The 18,797-nt window shown below is 39.1% G+C and overlaps 1 protein-coding gene across 1 annotated transcript; it reads right to left on the bottom strand.

Moving 5' to 3' along the window:
• Positions 1-7,849: 7,849 nt before the first annotated feature.
• Positions 7,850-8,915, bottom strand: LOC121053956. Its single transcript, XM_040522655.1, has one exon. The coding sequence runs from the start codon at positions 8,840-8,842 to the stop codon at positions 8,339-8,341; it is 504 nt and encodes a 167-aa protein (XP_040378589.1). The 5' UTR covers positions 8,843-8,915; the 3' UTR covers positions 7,850-8,338.
• Positions 8,916-18,797: the final 9,882 nt, after the last annotated feature.

Here is an 18,797-nt window from a genome sequence, read left to right as displayed (position 1 = left end):
GATTTTTTTTAATTGCTTTCTACAGATGCCCTGAAAATGACAATGACATCAAAAGTATGTAAGCATGACTTGCGGTTGACCAAAATGTTTGGTGAGCATTTGATCATAGCTGACTTTACTCGTGACTACTGACTAGGAATGGTACCAAGGTATTTTGTGAATCCGATGTTAGGTTGAAAGCATACCCAACTATTGTCAAAATCAAGACGCGTAACCCACACATTTGCACCCAGCCATTGTTCACATCACGTTACTTCTGAATTCTGATGACGACTCCCAATCTGAAGTGATGACGTGAGCATAGTATTAGCATAATATAAGATGTTTGACTTTTTTATTACAACGTTTGACCATTCATCTTATTTAAAAATTTAGTACAAATATAAAAATAACAAGTTATACTTAAAGTTCTTTTGGTAATAAAATAAATTGCAAGCAAAATAAATAATATTTTTATAATTTTTAAATAAAACAAATGGTCAAATATTGTAGGTAAAAAGTTAAACATCTTGTAAAACGAAGAGAGTACGTATTAGTGTCGTAAGAGAACTCCTTAACCTTTTCAGGTAGGACCGCAGAAGTACTAGTATATACCTAAAATATCTAGGAGTACGAATGATTTTGTTCTGCCTAATTCTTTCACATGGTGAGATTTTACTACTCCGTGGTTCAGTAAATTAATATCGAAAATTAGACAGGATAGATACATACGCGTGCAGGCAACAAGGCACTAAAGCCGTGTTATTTTACAGATGATCGACGAAAAAATTCTAACATTTTGTTTAATATATAATGTTATAAACGATGAAATTAACCCTATAAGATAAAATTTTACTTTTGAAATATGAGACGATAAACTTATAGTTCTTTATTATAAAAAACATCTTTTTACCGGTTCGGAAAATATGCACGTAAACACATCCTAACCACCGCCTCCGTTTAGAAACTTTTAGAATTTAAAATTTATTTTAGAATATAACAACTATTTTATCTTAACCAATCATAATAACTTTGCATTTCGTTTCACCTCACTTCTTAATCCCTTTAAACAAACTTTAAACGTAATTATATTTTGACCATAACCGTTCATTTCAGCATATTCATTAGAGTATATTATTGGACCCGTTATTCGCTATACGCTTAAAAATTATATAATACGCTTTTGGTTAAATTTTTATACTATGTTGTTAGTTAATTAATTTGTATTATACTATTTGTTAAATATATTTCTCACAAAATAAATTATCAATATTATCAAATGAACAATCCAAAGCAATAATCCGTTCAATGTTAGTACTAGTATCAAATGATGCCAAGTATTTCAAGTAGTTACGTACTCCCTACATTCTTAAAATAAGAACTTCATTTTTTTCCCCTCTCATTTATCTCATCAATACTTTATTTTAAGCGCAAAATAATATATTTACAGTTCACTAAAAGTGAAGAGCAAATTGAATTGGGTTACTGACATAGTGACACGGGAGGCAACACAAATGCATTATGGTTTGTTATGCTGGATGAAAAATACGTTATGGTTTGTTAAAATAAAAACCATTATACTCTCACTGTTTTTTTATTTGACGTCGTTAAATTTTAGATATATGTTTGACTATTTGTCTTATTAAAAACATTAGTATAATTATTAATTATTTTGTTATGATTTAATTTATTAGTGAAGTAAACTTTAAAAACAACTTCTAATTTTGTATATTTGCACACAAATTTTAAATAATACGGATGAACAAACGAATATCGAAAAGTTGACTGCATCAAAAAATCAGATGGAGTATTTGGTAGCTTTATTTTTTTTGAAAGGGTGTAGCTTTATATTAATATATACTTAAGATTGATTAAAATGAAGGAAGGTACACCTGAATTATGAGCCATCGTTCTCTCGGCGGAGCGGTCAACATCTGCAACGCTGTCCACGACTGCCATGCACACTGTGCCCGGATAATTAACAAGCTACAGTACTAGATACCAATACCGATGACGAACCCTTGGCTTGGACGGCGGGCGTTACAGTGTATCCATGCAGACACAGTAGATCGATGCCTACGTGCTGCACGCTCTGTCCGCGGTGCATGCTACCAAAAAAAAAAAAAAACGGCCCGACAAGGACCCCTGATCTGACGTGTACTGTTCATGTATTTACAAGCCTCCATGGTCGGTCAAAATAAATAAACCTGTTACGAGTAAATTACTAGAAGCAATGGGCCGGGTTGGTCATCAGTTGATGCCTGTATATATATGTTATTACTACTCCAGTATTTAGGAGTGATATATGTAGCTGCATTAAACGGCGATATAATTGCATAACTAGCCTTGCCCATGCATACAGGCATTACACAGCTCGTGTCGAGTTTGTCGATCAGTACCACACAGAAATGGTGCTGTGAATTGTGGAAATGTAGAAGTGTATACTCGGTATACGGAACGGAAGTACGAGTGGTGCCCTAGCTACGACCGTGAGAGTACGTCCTGGAGCAGTAGAAACGCTTGAAACGGCCAGCCACAGCCAGCAAGCCTACGTGGGGCAGGACCACAAGTAGAACTCCCACCGTCTTAAAATAAACTAATTTTTCACTTTTTATTTTTAATTTTTGACTTTTCGTCTTATTCAAAAAAATTTTGCGATTGATATTTTTGTTTTTATTAGATAATAAATTATGAATATTACTTTACGTGTGACTAATTTTTTTCTAATTTTCTAAAAAAATTTTAAATAAGACGGATGATCAAACGTTGGATATGGAAACCGAAGAATTCGTTTTCTTAGAGAGATAGAGTAATTCACAGGAGTGCCAAGAGGCTGCTGCTGCAGCAGCAGCAGCTGCTTGCGTTGCGTTGCCGGTGGATGGGATCCAGTTCACGAGCAGCTGGCCGAGGACGACGCCTGCCTGGCCTGTCCGTAGCCTCTCCTCACTCTCTCTCTCTCTCTTTCACCGTTGAAGCGAGCAAAGAAACAGGTGAGCTGAGCAGAGCAGCCGCGCGTGCGCCCCGTTCCCCGTTGCGCTTGCGCTCCCGATTTCACGCACCGGTCCTCGCGACTCGCCGGCCACAAGCCCGAGCGGGGGACCATGACCATGGGCTCAAGGGGGTCGAGCTACAGTAACCACGGGGTTTTCAGTCATTTGGTATAGAAAATATTTTAGTTATAGTTAATGTATTTTTATAATATAAGAACCCTTCTTAATCTAATATCAGACATTCGTATTTCAAAACAGTAAAAAACGAGTGAGAGACACCCTTTTATATTATTTTCCTAGCTCCAACTCTGATAGGCTCATAAACTGCCATTCCTTCACGTCTTCCCTCATGCAGCAGCACTGACACAAAACATGCAAGGGGGTAACGGTGAAAAAATCCGAGCTACATATTTACTAATAGAAAATAATTTGTTGATAATAATTTTATATGTATTATTAGCTATCTAAAAATCAAATATGTAAAATAAACTTTAATAGAAACATTTAAAATTAATTTAAATTTTAACTTATAATTATAAACATAAATGAAAAAGACTCCTGCGGAGCTTATTTTCGGAGAGACGGAAAGTACACCTTGTGGCTAGCTCTCTCCATCCACGGCATGGTTGCACAAAACCCACTTGGGCGGCGCCACGTGTGGCTGGCTCCAATCCAAGCTGCGGTCCTTGCACTGACCAGAGAAGAAGACAAAACGGAGGTTTTCATTAATCAAGCCCGGTTCCGGGAGCAGCCTACCGGGCTACCATGTCCATATATATACACACGGGCTAGCTACCCGTGGATGAACTACAGCTCGTCTTAGAGCAAGTTCAAGAGTATAGCTAACTATTAGCTCCAATTTATCTATAGTCAATTTAATAGCTAATTTATATAATAGTTATCTACAAAACATCAATACATGGTCTACATGTTATACACACATTTTGTCTTGAAGCCCGTATGCAGCTGACTATAAATTAGTAGCCCACCTCTCGTATATCTCTCCTCTTGTCTCTTTAAAATAGTTGGTTTATAGCTTGCTATTATACTTGCTCTTATGTAAAAATACGAACGAGACAAACAAAAATAAAAAAAAAATAACAAGTGAAGTTTTATTATGGTTTAAAGGTATACATTGGAAAATATACTATATCAAAATCCTTCGAAATCAATTATATAGTTACATTATCAAAATTTACATGCTGCCTGATATACCATCCTTTTTTTTTTTGCTTTTTTTTATGTTTATAAGTCAAAAGTTAGATTTTTCAACATTAAATTTGGAAATGGTTATGAGGGTTTTTTTATCGTAATTTATTTTTCAGCCTTTGATTTTAGATTGCTAAGAACATGTATATAAAAAAATTATTCATAATTATTTTTCGTTTGTAAATATATATGTTGTTTGATTTTTTTAAAAAAAACAAAAAATCACCCCTTACTCATCTTACCTTTTTTGCCTATGCTTGTAGTTATAAGCCAAATTTTGAATAGTTGATTTTAATATTCTTTTATTGTATTTTATTTTTGAACGTTTGTTTTTATATCACTAAGAACACACGTACAAAGTTTTAATCAAACATTATTTTTACTATACTTTTTTTGCACCATTGACTTATTTATATATGTTTGACCATTTGTCTTATTAGAAACATTTACATAGTTATTAATTATCTTTTATGATTTAATTTATTACTAAATATACTTTAAGCATGACTTATAATTTTATATATTTAAATAAAATTGAATAAGACGAATGGTTAAGAGTCGATAAAAATCAATGACTTAAAATAAAAAAATGAAGAGTGCAAGTAGTTTCGGTTAAACTTAAATTAATGTAAAAAATAACGAGTCTCAAACGGTAGCAAAGCCTAGCCAACATTTTATTCCACTGTCATTATGTTGATACCATTACAGCGACACGTAGCCATTATGTCTAGTCATATAATATGCCCATATCTACCCATAACAATGTGGCAAATTTACCAAATACCACATGACGGCTAGGCGATGATCGGCGACGCTGCAGCCAGGCCTAAAATCATGTCGAACTGATGGGTCGCGCTACACACGGTCCCCCACACGGCCGGGTGGGATGGAGACTAGAGGATTGCTAAGAGTATCCTAACAGCTTATCTAAATTTGGTCATTTATATTTTTATTTAGATGATTATCTAAACTAAGTTTCATCCTTCGTATCTTTATATACTCTACTAGATCATACATATATAATATCCTCTGTATTTATTCGAAAGATGGAGAGGGATCATCCAAATATGAATGTTCTTTCTCCTATTATAGATGACATCTAAAAATTTTGTTGAAGCTCAATTGGTAGTTTTCATCATCTATTTTCAGGATACAAGATAAGATAGATTAGCTGGTGGGTTGGGATGCTCTAAGTGAGAATCACACCGTAGGGATTCTAAATGGCCCACTAGTCAGCGAGGACTAGTCTGAGGTTAATTAACCTCTCAACTTAATAATCAAGGTGTCCACGTCACGTCCTTATCCATCATTAGTGCTCTTTTTCCTCTCACTGTGGCCAATTGGCCAACCTGATAGATCGATCTTCATATTGCCAAACGATTATCGATCGGCTGATGGCTTACACCAGAACTACGCCAGTGCTACTACTTATAATAAGCTTATTGTAACATGTCTATGAACCTGTTTGATAGAGCTTAAGATTATGAGTACAGGCTGGTAAGAGGTCAACTTCTTAGAATAGAGGGCTCCTTTGAATTATAGGAATAAAAAAAACAGAGATATAGTAAAAACATGGAATTTTGACAGGAATGTAGACGTAAAACAAAGGATTGCAAAACACATGAAAAACGTAGGAATGACCGTTTGATTGGACCACAGGAAAAACACAGGAATTTAAGGAGAGATATAGACTTAAAGGATTTTTTTTCATGAGGTTCAACCTCTTGTTAAATTTTCTCCAAAACTTGCATAGGAAGAGACATTCCATAAGAATTTCATAGGATTTCATAGGATTCAATTCTTTGATTCAAAGGGCTTTTAGTAAAAATTTCTAAAGGAATGAAATCCTCTAAAATTCCTATAAATCTCATTTGAATCAAAGGAGGCCAGAATGTACAACTTTAGATTATTATCTAACTTCTAACTTTTAGTTTATTTTTTGAATTCTACATCTCTAAATTTTCAGAGACTGAGTGTTGTTTGAGAGAGCTTCTTATTTACGTGACAAGCTACAGTTATCATAAGCTCCCCAGATATACCCTACGAGTCTATCCTATGCCTCCTCTGCGAAGTGCCAACCACATTCTGCGTGCTACCACAACACGGTAATGATCAAGACCGATTCGAACCATCAAGTCCACGAGAAAAAGGAGGGAATAGAATGTATTCCGACAAAACCGCGCGCCGAGACTCGTTCCGGCCAATGGATATATGGAGTACGTACGTACGCACGCTGCGTGATGAGGACGTGGCCAAGTAAAAAAAAAGGCATGCGTAATAAGAAAGAAACAGACCCAAGCCGGGGCCGTAATCTCCTTCGAATATATAAAGGACCACGAAACTAGCATACTGCATATATGCTATTCACCCGTCTCGGTTTTTATTACCTGCAAGAGACCAACATGCAGACGTAGGTTCATCCACTTGAGTCACTTGACTCAGAGGCTTATCTCTTAGTTTCTATGTGAAAATTAAATGTCACACGATATATTTATAAATAAAATTTATATATATATGTTTACGGTGATTTATAAGTAAATACTAAAAAGGTTATGATAGAAAACTTTACCATCAAATTCAAATTTAACTTTAAAAATTTAAGTTTCTTATAAGGCCCCGTTCAGTTAGAAATATTTTTTGAAGAGAGATCACATCGACGCGTACGATCACACATTTGAAGTATTTAATATAATCTATTTACAAAACATATTTCAGATTCCACCAGAAAACCGTGAGATGAATCTTTTGAGTCTAATTAATCTATCATTAGCACATGATGGTACTGTAGCACTTATGACCAATTATGTACTAATTATGCTTAAAAGATTTGTCTCACGATTTCTCCCATAATTATATAATTAGTTTTAATATTCATATATATTTAATGTTTTATTTAGATATCTAAAGATTTAATGTGATATTTTTGAAACTAAACAGTGCCTCAGCAGGGGAAAAACAAAAGGACGATCACGTCGATCTCAGATTCGCTGATGGCTCGATTGACACGTCAGGTTGAGGCAACACACGCACGAACGCACGCACGCCACAGAAACGCATATATCTCCCAGCGAGTTAGGCCCGGGTCATCCGATCAACCGATCGATCGACCTCATCCAGCTGCCCTCTCGCGAACGCTGCAAGTTGCCGCTCGTCTCGCGGGCAAGCCACCACCCCTCGATCGATCGGATCCCAGTGGGCGCGCGGCGCGGGATAGAGAGAAAAAAAGACGTCTCGCCGTGTCGTTTTCCTCGTACCGAACCGGCATCCTCGTCGGCTACGTATCAAGTTGACTCGTTTACAAATCCAAATTAACCACACGCGCATATGGTTGATTCATATAATCTATCTGTCGTGTTTGTATCACCGTCTCGATCGATCGCAGAAATGGATTGGTACGGCATCGATCGGGTGAGTCACACTTCGATCAGCACAGTGGTTATCTGTCCTGTGTCTTTTGGCCACACCGTGACACCGGCAGTTAGTTAAGCAGGACGTTTAAAGAAAAACTAGAGAAACCAAACTGCTAACTCAGTTATATTTAAAATGTAAGTATTTTTTTAATTTTAAATTATAATTTTAACCATTTCAAAGATTCCCAATCCAATCAAATGCTTAAAAAGGAATCCAATCAATTTAAAAATTTGCCATTGAAGTGTCTAAAAACCCTCTGATATCTCCTTAATTTAAGTAATTATATTTGACATCTTCTTAACCCGTACTAAATAAACTAAAAACAATTTTGTACGTTGTAACACTTATAGCATTTCCCGTGAAATTTCGGTGTTCTGAAGAGACCCTGCACCAGGTGAGGTGGGTCCGTGAGTCAGGTTTGACGCGTTTGGTTCTGGCCTCTGGGACGATGGATCGGAAAATGGGCAAATGTCTTTTTTTTAAATTTTTTTTACGTTCAACCACCGTGGCGAGGAGCCACATGTACATACATGTCTGTGTATGTACGTACATACATGTATATACACTTGGTGCGTACCTACAGGCTAGCTAAGCTACAGCATGACAGCTAAACTACACTTCCTCAGCAGCTCTTCCTAGCTAAATTAGCATTGGTCAATGGCTCCTCCGATCGATCACTTTACACGTAACTACTCCATGTTTTTTTTTCTCTCTTTCGTTGATTCGATGGCGGCGAGCTGGGTGTGCTGCTACTCGGCAATGGCGCCGAGATCCGGCACGAAGTCTCGGCCCCGGCTGGGACGCCGCCTCCTCGGCCTGCGGCAGCCCTTGCCGCCGCGGGGGTCGGCGGCGGCGCCGGCGGTCGCCTCCGGGAACACGAGCGGCCCGTCGTGGTCGCCCACCAGCGCGGCGCTGGCGCGGACCGCGAGCGCCGCCATCTCCTCCGCCTGCAGCGGCCGCCGCCGCATCGAGGCCGGGAGCACGAAGTAGAGCTGCCCGGGCTGCAGCTCCTCGTCGTCGCCCGCCACCGCCGCCACCGCGCCGCCGAGCTCGAGGCCGTCGGCGCTGCACAGGAACCACGACGGGGCCCCGCCGGCCGCCTTCACCGCCTGCGACGCCCTGGTGCCCCCCGGGAACCGCCGCAGCGCGCCGTCCGCGAGCACCACCCTCGCCGCCGTCGCCTCCCCGGCCGCCGAGCCCCGCCCGTTCACCGCCGCCACCGCCGTCGCCTCGCACGAGTTGCACGCTCCCATGATCTCGTCGTCGTCGGCGACTCGGCGGGCGTAGCCTCGAGCCGGGGACGCCGGGGATCGAGGCGGTGGGTCGGTGTCGTGTGCGGGGGGGTTGGAGCGGGGCGCGCGCGTGTATATATACCCGAGGGGGCGACGCGTCGGGTAGTGGCGCGCGGGGCGAGGAGAGAGAGAGAGAGAGGTGATCGTGCCAACCTGGAGGTTGTTGGGGACAGCTTGCATGCGGGGCTAGGGCTATGCGGTAGTACGCGCGCGTAAATGTGTGTGACGCCGTGCACGCTTCCTAGGGTTGTAGTAATAGTGTTACCCCTACCCCTAGCTGCCGCCGCCGCTGCTGCTGCTACCAGTGCGTGCTGAGTTGTGTGCACACCTCCCTGCTTGCGTGGCACGATGCCGTGGCGGGCCCACTTGGCAGTGCCTTGCTGGCGTGCAGTAGGCCGTTGATTTTGGCACATTCAAGCTGCGGTCAAATTTAGTTTTAGGGCGGCGCTTTTTATTTATAGAAAAAAAGATGAAAATGCGTTGGATTTGAACCTACCAAGGGGGTGTTTAGTTGGTGAAATAAAATTTTTTACGTGTCATATTAGACGTTTGATCGGATGTCGGAAGGGGTTTTTGGACAAGAATGAAAAAACGAATTTCACGGCTGGCATGGAAACCGCGAGGTGAATCTTTTGAGTCTAATTAATCTGTCATTAGTGCATGTGGGTTACTGTAGCACTTATGGCTAATCACGTACTAATTAGGCTCAAAAGATTCGTCTCACGATTTCTCACATAAGTGTGCAATTCGTTTTTCGATTTATCTATGTTTAATATTCTATTTAGATGTCCAAAGACTTGATGTGATGTTTCGAGGTGAAAATTTTTGGGAATTAAACGGGGCCTAAGAAAAAGTTCATTATTATTTCCTTTGGGTTAAGGGATTAAGGCTCCTATAAAATTCCTACTAAATACTCCCTGCATTTCACTTGATACTTTTGACTTTTGAAATCCATGTTTAACCGTTTGCATTGCTCAAAAATTTTACATAATTATTAATTATTTTTTGATATGCTTTATTATTAAAGGTATTTTAAGCATGGTAATAATTTGGTATATTTGCATAAATTTTTTTTTCTTTCGGAGAAAAATTAACAAGAGGTCCAACCTCAATCTAATGTAAACTTTTATTCGAGTCTATTTATCTTCTCTAATTCGTGTGTTTTTCCTACGGCCTATTCAAATAGTCATTTATGTTTTCTAATTTTTTTTCAACCGTTTGGTTTATATTACATTCCAGACAGAATTCTACCTTTTTTTAAAATCCTCCATTTCAAATGGACCCTTGAAGCTTAATTTGAAATTAATTTAGGTACTAATTGTTTGCTATTTTTAAAATTTTCTAACAGGATTAAACCTTTTTGCTGAAAGAATACAATAAGTCTGTCCTGTAAGGTGTACCCGGCGTACAAACCGCAGCAGGAAAAAGCTCCCTCTCAATCAGTGGTACGCTGTACCTATTGGTGCAGCATCAGCATGGAGGTTTATTGTCACGGCGAAAGCAATTGATCACGTGTCGTTCTTGCTGATCATGATTTTCTTTCTCCGCCATGCGAAAGCGGCGCTTAATCTAATCCAATCAAAAACCCTTTTTTGTTTGGAAGCAGAGGAAGTGGCGATGAAGTTAGCAGCGGAACCCTAGCTCAGACAGAATCAAAAGGAGATGATGATTAGCTGCGGGGACGGAGAGGGGGGGCCGCACGCACGCACGCACGCACGCATGCGGGATCACAGAATCCCGCGGAGGGGGAGAGGAACCGCCAAAACGGGCAGCTTCGCGCCATTTTCTCTGCACGTTGGCCCTGGATTTCACGGATTTTCTGCGCCGACGCCGGGGTTCCCGCCGTTGCATGGCGTGTGGCGACGATGCGGATAAAAATTGGTTCCTGATGATTAAGCGTAGCACAACAAATTTGGTTAGCAAAGCTACGGTTCCTGAGCCGTTGCCTGGCGAAACACGATTATCGTCGTTTTTTCGTGGTTTTAGAGGGTTTTTCATCGTGATAATAACGGAAGAAAGCTGGTAGTACCAGCGTTAAAGTTGTTAAAGTGTATGCCGTACTGGTTTGACATAGGATTCCTGGTTGAAAGCGGCCATGGACGGACATTTTTTTTTTTTACTCCAGAGATTTTTGAGAGGCATGTTTATGGTCTCACACAATATCAGAGTTGTACAGCCAAGTCCTGACGTACTGCACAGCCCTGCCCTGCAAATCTGCAAATGTTGAAGATCTCGCTCCGACGCTTTCATGGCGGGTTAAGTGTACAGCTGGACAAATATGCAGCGGTAGTCCCTTCCGCTCCGTGCCCATAAAGCTTAGCTCGTCCATACCTTCGTGGTCGCCAGTCCACACAATTATTCAGAGCTTACAATGAATTCACTCCCCAAACAAAGAGAAAAAAAAGAGAGTGAAAACATGGCTCTGGATCTTAGGAGGAGAAAACATAAACAAATTAAACTTAGAACATGTTATTTTCTTATTATCGACAATAGATTATCATATGCACAATTTTCGGGCAAAAAAATTCTATAGAAGTTCCCATTTGATGTTTAAGGAAAAACTTTTATCTCTTTAAAAGTTATAATTCAATCGTTATACTATTATATATCATAAAATCAGATAATTCAGAATATCAATAAAAAATCATGTAAGGAAAAAAGAAACAATGTCTTCATACAAGGAGACGGAATCATGGAAGTTGCCCATGCATGGTGATCATTGGCATCTGGGAGGGACTGGACCCTGCAGCTGCATGCAATGAATGAGAGCAAAGTATAATAGCAGGTTATAAGACAGCTAAATGCTGATGTGGAAGAGAGAAGAGAGGAGAGGAAGGATAAGTTGGCTATAAGCTTATAGCCCGCTTAGGCACCAGAACCAAGATAGCATGTGAGACAGACATATAGGTCCTGCATTAAAGATAAAAAGCTAACCATTATACGAGTGATCTATAAAAAGACCATAAAATGTCTTATAGACAGCTTGTTGGCTATATTATTAGCTATGCTCGCGTGAATGAGAGCTGGGGCAGTTTTTGTTGCGTCCGTGCGGATCGCAGCGTTTTTCCTCCTCCCCATCTCCTCATCACGCACCAATGGCGCCACAGGTCCACGCACCCAACCACTCCCTCCCTCTCCCAATCTCGAGCCTCCAATCATCCAAGCGAAAACGCGTCAGGAATCGCCGTGTTATCCATCCATCCATCCATCCATGGCGCGGCCCTACCGAGGCGTGAATGCCATTGAAGACGACGCTGAGCTGATCATCCGCCATTGCAGCGATGGACGGACTGATCGTATTCATAGCTGGTGCTCAGCACGGCAAAATGAATTGTGCTCCAGGGTTCGTTCAGATTCAGCGTCCAGTTCATCGTCATAATTCACAACCCCACCCTGGGCTTCACCATTACTGATCTCTGACAGAATCGATCATAAAAACTGACATGCTGTTAGTATTTTCAATTTTGTGTCCTGGGAATCTGAATGATTTGAATAGTTTAACTGAACAATAAGAGTTACTCCTCGATTACTGGCTTGATTATTAGAGCATTGAAAAAAAAAATGACAAGATAGTGAGATTCAGACGATGATCAGTACAGTGTACCAATCGCTAGACATTTTTCAAGCACCCTGCAGGCTGCAGTGCCAGGCTAGCTACTAATCAAGTTAGTCAAACGACCAGATTATACTATTACACCAGCACGACCACACTTGTTTATCAGATTTATCAACCACCCTAATCTCAAACTGCCAATCCGTCGACCTGTTCCAGCGTCCAAGTCTAAACACAACTGCACATAAGAAAAAGAAATGTGCCTCCTGTTTGGCAAATGCAGCATCAATCACACGCACAGAATCTACTGCCAGCATGTCGCTGCATTCGGATGTACCGACACCGGAGGGACAGGCAAATTCCCGGCTTGGTTTCGTCGTGTGCCGGATCCAACTTGCCCCTTGACTGATTTGTAGTAAAATTCAGAGAGCTCTCTGTCTTTGTTCAGAATCAGAATAACCTAACCTGATTTCTGAATTCTTTGTTGATAAAACTTGGCCTGTCAGATACTCTTAAGTACTCTCTCAATCAGATCAATCAGGCCCTGGGATAAGAGGAGGATAAGGGAGAGGATAGAAAGTGTGGTTAAAGGTAAAAATGGATGGCTCATGGACAGTCGTGCAATGCAGGATTTGACAAAAATTGGATCGGCTGCTAATATTCTTATGCAATTGCCGCTGTCTGTCTGTCTGTTAGTTTAGAGACGGGAGAATAATTTAGTTTGCCATGTGTAGTTGTGTACTACGTACAGGCCTACAGCTTGATGCGAGTCATGCGACATGAGTCATGACGCTTGCTTGTTAGTACTACTCATCTTTTTAAGATATATAACTCTTACATCCGTCCCAATTTAAATTTCAATGTATTTATAGATTTTCGTGCTTAATGATTGACCATTATTTGAAAAATACGAATTTTTTTTATAAAAAAAGTCACACATAGAGTATTCGTGTTTGTCATCTATTAACAATAAAAATAATAATCATAAAACCTTTTGAATATAACAAATGGTCAAACATCGGACATAAACAAAAAAAAATACGCTATTTCTGAGACGGGGGTAGTATCTACTACAACAATGGCCGCGTTCGCCCCCATCCGTTAGTTAACTTGTCTCTCTCATTTTTTGTGCGCGCGTTTCCGAACTGCTAAGGTGTATTTTTTGCGAAAATTTTCTATAGAAAAGTTGTTTAAAAAATCATATTAATCTATTTTATATTTTTTAATAATTAATAATTAATTAATCATGTACTAATCTATTGCTACGTTTTCTGCGCCAGATAAGGTAGCTTACCGAGCCCTCACCGAACACGGCCAATGTGACACTAGCTAATGCAACGGATAAGGATAGAGGCTCACACTTTATCCAAAGTTCGTCGTAATAGCGAGCATTTGTCCAGATTCGTTATACTACTAAGCGTCACATTACTACGCAAATCATTATACTAAGTATTGTTACAACGAACGGAGTAACACGTAATTGTTATATGTACCATCCATATGCATCTTTTCTTTTTTTTTTTTCTTTTTTTGCTGCGGCCATGGGGAGCAGCTGTACTAGCAAACGCCATCTTCGCACAGATGGCTACCTGCATGCTTGAGTTGCGTGCTTGTCGACAGTTTTTGTCGAGGAAGAGACCAAAAACCTATATGTGATTGCTGTGGTTAGCTGTTGAAAGGCAAATGGAAAGCTAGCTAGCATCTGAAAGAGGCAAAACGTAAAGCGCATTTTTGTGTGTATGGCCCTGTGTAGTGTGGATAATCCCAGTTTGATGGCGTCTTGTTAGCATTCTGAATTGAGATTTGTCTGCTATCCTTCTCTTTTGTACGAAATAATGTCATCCTTGCAAAGTTGGCATGCTATATCTGATCTTCAAAAATTCAGAACTAATTACTTTCTAGACAGTGGGGATGAGATTATACTCTTTTCTGGATCGGAAACGCAACGGCAGAGCTCCCGTTCCAGCCATGCAAACTGAAGCCGATCTTGTGCAAGGCGCTAGAGTGGTCACTCGAACTGCAAAAGTAGCAGCAACAGGTAAGGTACCAGCTAGCTACATCCAGCTAGTCATGATCCACATAATTTGCCCCTTCTCCTATTTTTGCGTAAATTTAAGGCCTTCAGTTTAGGTACAGCTCCCATAATCCCATTAGATGCGACTCATAACTCATGGCATGTATCAGTACTATAGCTTACTGCTGATTATGAGTCTATTTGGAATATCTCTGGCTCTAGTTTTATTTTCTGGAGCTGAATCCTATCCAAATAGTTTCAACTCCATATAAAATATGAGTGGAGTATACTAGAGTGATATGAAAAAAATGAATTATATAGGTAGAGTTGGGTTTGAATAGCTCCACAAATTCACTCCAAACTCTGCTCCTAGAGAAATTAGAGCCATGTCAAAACGGAGCCTACAACTCTCTCTCTCTCTCTCTCAGACAACTCTGATATGGATGAGCAATGAATTCGGACCGCTCATCAATATGTTTAGTTAAAGAAAAAAATGTTAACTGTAAAAACCTCTGCCAAAACATGTAAGATGCTCCATTTATTTCAAAATATTACTATGTTTATGATTTGAATTTTGTATCATAATATAAATATTTCCAGTTCTAAAGTTTCTAATGATTCCATAATCTATCACGTGCTTAAGAAGCTAATCAAAAGAATATAAAATTCATAAATTAACCATTGAAATAACTAAAGGATGATGTTTGAACCTAAAATTAGTATATGCTACTACTAAACAAGAAATACTATACTGTGAAATGGAGGTGTAAGATTTCTTTAAATTGAACCACATACGAGAGCGGGTGCGAATAGTGGATGGATTCCGCTGTCATTCCTACGGGAGCAGCTGATAGAATAAGCATCAGAATCAGCGGTGGAATGTCTCACTCAACGTGCCATCACATCGCTTATTGTCACCTGCAGTTGCCCATGCAATTTGGTGTTTTGCGTGCTCCAGCCGAGCATATGGCGAGAGTTGGAGGGTGACCTGCATCGTGGTTCAGTGCGAATCTAAAATAGAAATTATCAGGATTCAATATATACTAATTATTTAATTTTTATACTTATACACTAATTAATATGATATAATTTAGTAAGAATCGGATAATTTACCCGGATCCGAGGACCCTAGAAGAATGACTATAGGTTCGCCCCTATCACGGGTCATCTTTTCGCCTATTCGACCAGTAAAATCAAACGACATATTTATAAACGAAGCATATATGAATAATATTTTTATACGCTTGTTTATAGCAATATAAAAACAAATAAAAAATATAATATAATAAAAATATTAAATTAACTTTAAATTTAAGGTTAAAAATTTAAATTTTACTTTATAAACATCAGTCAAAGATCAAAGATAGATAGGAGTACCTGTGTTGATCGACAGGCGAAAGGCCTAGATGGCCACAGTCACATCAGGAACACAATGAATATAGGTGGTACACATGACCTTGGGCTAATTCGTGAGACGAATCTAATAAGCCTAATTAATTCATAATTATTCTATATGATGCTATAGTAAATATTTACTAATTATAGATTAATTAGGCTTAAAACATTTGTCTCCCGGATTAGCTATCATTTATGAAATTAGTTTTTTTATTAATCTATGTTTAATACTTTAAATTAGTGTCCAAACATCCGATGTGACATTAGGCTAAAAAGTTTAGTCCCATCTAAACATCCCGTTATCTGTGCAAACTTTAATCTCTCCTATTATGTTCTCACCCTTCCTTTTCCAGTTCAATGTTCTTGATGTTACGGCGCTCTACGTAAGCAGCTCTCCAGTTGGTTTATTAAGACGAGAGCTACAGAGAGAATGCTAGTCGCACAGCATTACATACAGCCTGGAGCATCAGTTGATCAGTCGCACTTAAGCCTGCCAGTGGATAATCCAATCCAAATCCGTTCCAATCCATTTCTTTACTAATTAGTCGGCCCAACCAAACCGCACCAATTATTCTTCATTGGGATCCAATCCAAACCAATTCAACTTTAATTTTAGCCCAACCCGCACCAATCCATTTGGTTAAAATAGATTCAATCCACTCTTACAAAATGGATGCACCATTTGATATGTATAAACTCAGACCTAAAATTTTAAAACTCGTGTTCACACTATAAAAGTTTATCAAATTTGACTGAAATTTAGTGGGATGATCTGTTATATATAAAAGCAACTTTATACAAATTTTGGTCAATTTCTACATGTGGGCCCCACATAGGTCTATTATCTTATCTATTAGCTATCTAATTAAAGGATCAATTTACCCTCCACGGGTTAAATCTATTTAGAACCTAAAATAAACTAACCAAATCCAGTCCATACTAATTCATTTGTCTCTATAACCCAATGTAATTCAGACCATTTAAAGTTACAATCTATTTACACCCAACTTAACACAATCCAAATTAAAACTAACCCATTAAACCCATTAGCATGACTAGTCCCACTGCGATCGCAAAATTAAAAGCGATCGATCAGTAGAGTCATCGCGGGACACTGTTCAACAATTAAAGCAAAGCATGTAGAGTGATGATCGATCGAGATCGGCAGAACATCCCATCCCATCCCATATTCCCATGCCCATCAAAGTCATCGCCTTCCCTTTCAATTCGTCTTCTCACTCCAGAAAATTCCATGTCGGAGGAGACATTATCACCCTCGCCTTTTTTTTTCTAACTATTCTTATAAGTTATAGTTTAAGTTTTTAATATTAAATTTAGTCAGAGTTATTTTGAGGTTTTTCGTCGTATCTTATTTTACGGTCTTTGCTTTATCTTTTAGATAGCTTAATGTATAAAACTTTTATTTACAAATCATTTACGTTTGCAAATATATTATCTCGCTTTTTCTTAAAAAAAAATCAAACAATGATCACCTAGCTATAGCCATTAGCCAAGTAGGCAACGACCAGCTCAATCAGACAGCAGCAGCTACGCGTCCAAGTCCAACCGCGCGCCGGCGCGCCGACGCAATATCCAAGCGGGTGAGGTGAGGCCGCAGCCGCCGAGCGAGCAGTGGCTGGCCTCTCACAGAGTCACGGTCACAGCTGCATGCATGAGAGCAGGTACAATAGCAAACTATAAGTCATCTATAAATATATTTTAATAAGATAAAGAGATGAGAAATGATAGCAGTAAACTATAGATTAATTTATATTCGGCTATAGCACGAACTCGAAGACACACCGTGTTTATGACTGGGACATGATAGTATATGTTTTATAGATAGTTATTGTATAAATTGACTATTAGATTATTACAACTAGTGATCGGCTATACTATTGAACTTGCTCAGAGCATGATCTCTCCTCTCTGTCCTCTGAACGCTCTCTGCATTTTGTGTGTTTCAGAATTCACGAGGGTTGGGGTCAACTGAATAGTAGTGGCTGTACTGCATTGCATTTGCTGGTATGGTTTGTTATTGCAGGAGTAGAGATAGGTTAGATTAATCGAGGCTCATAAATTTGCTGTGACTTTTTTGTGAGCCTGCCAGCTTCCCTGCAGGAGGGAGCGAGTTAGAGAGATCTTGATGGGATCCACTTGCACAGTGCAGTGAACATTGCTCAATGATGGTTTGCTTGGTCTGATTGGACCATGGATCTTGGATCTTCCCTACCATCCCTAATCATTGGTACGAGAGGACCTTTGTATTGTTGCCTCTGTGATTCAATCCATTTTTATTGGTTATAAGAATCGAGGGGTGGGACGTACTTATAAATAAACAATAATTTACGAATAAACTTTTATATACGAATTCTTTGTTAAAACTAAGACCAAAAAATAAATTATGATAAAAAACCCTAAAATTATCTCTAAATTTAATATCAAAAATTTAAATATTAGCTTATAAACATAAGGAAAAGCGAAGGGAAGAACGTCAATAGGTGGAAGATGGGAGACCATCTGAACAGGAAAATAGTTCATAGCACACGGGTGGATATCCACCCGTATGCTTATATGCCATCTAAATAGTCATAAAAAATATAAAAAAATTAACAAGATAAATTAATATGAGTTATATCACTCCATAAACATATAACATATAAGTTTAAATTTAACTTACAAGTTGTAGCAAAAAAGACAAAGAAAACTGAAACTAAGTATACGCATATTCATAATTATTTTTGTTAGTTTTTGTTAGAACCTGTAGAAGTTGAATTTAAACCTGCATGTTTGTGGAGAGATATAAATCATATTAATCTATCTTATCAATTTTTTTTATATTTTTTAATAACTATTTATATGACACTGGGCAACGGGTGGAAACTGCTTCCCATCTGAACGTACTTCTACGTGAGATTTTCTGAACAAAAAGGAAATCATGGTGGGCGCTTCGA

The sequence above is a fragment of the Oryza brachyantha genome, chromosome 3 (assembly GCF_000231095.2).
Source record: "Oryza brachyantha chromosome 3, ObraRS2, whole genome shotgun sequence".
NCBI classification, from domain to species: Eukaryota; Viridiplantae; Streptophyta; class Magnoliopsida; order Poales; family Poaceae; genus Oryza; species Oryza brachyantha.
The sequence above is the reverse complement of the archived record's forward strand: the minus strand, read 5'-3'. Positions and strand labels throughout refer to the sequence as shown.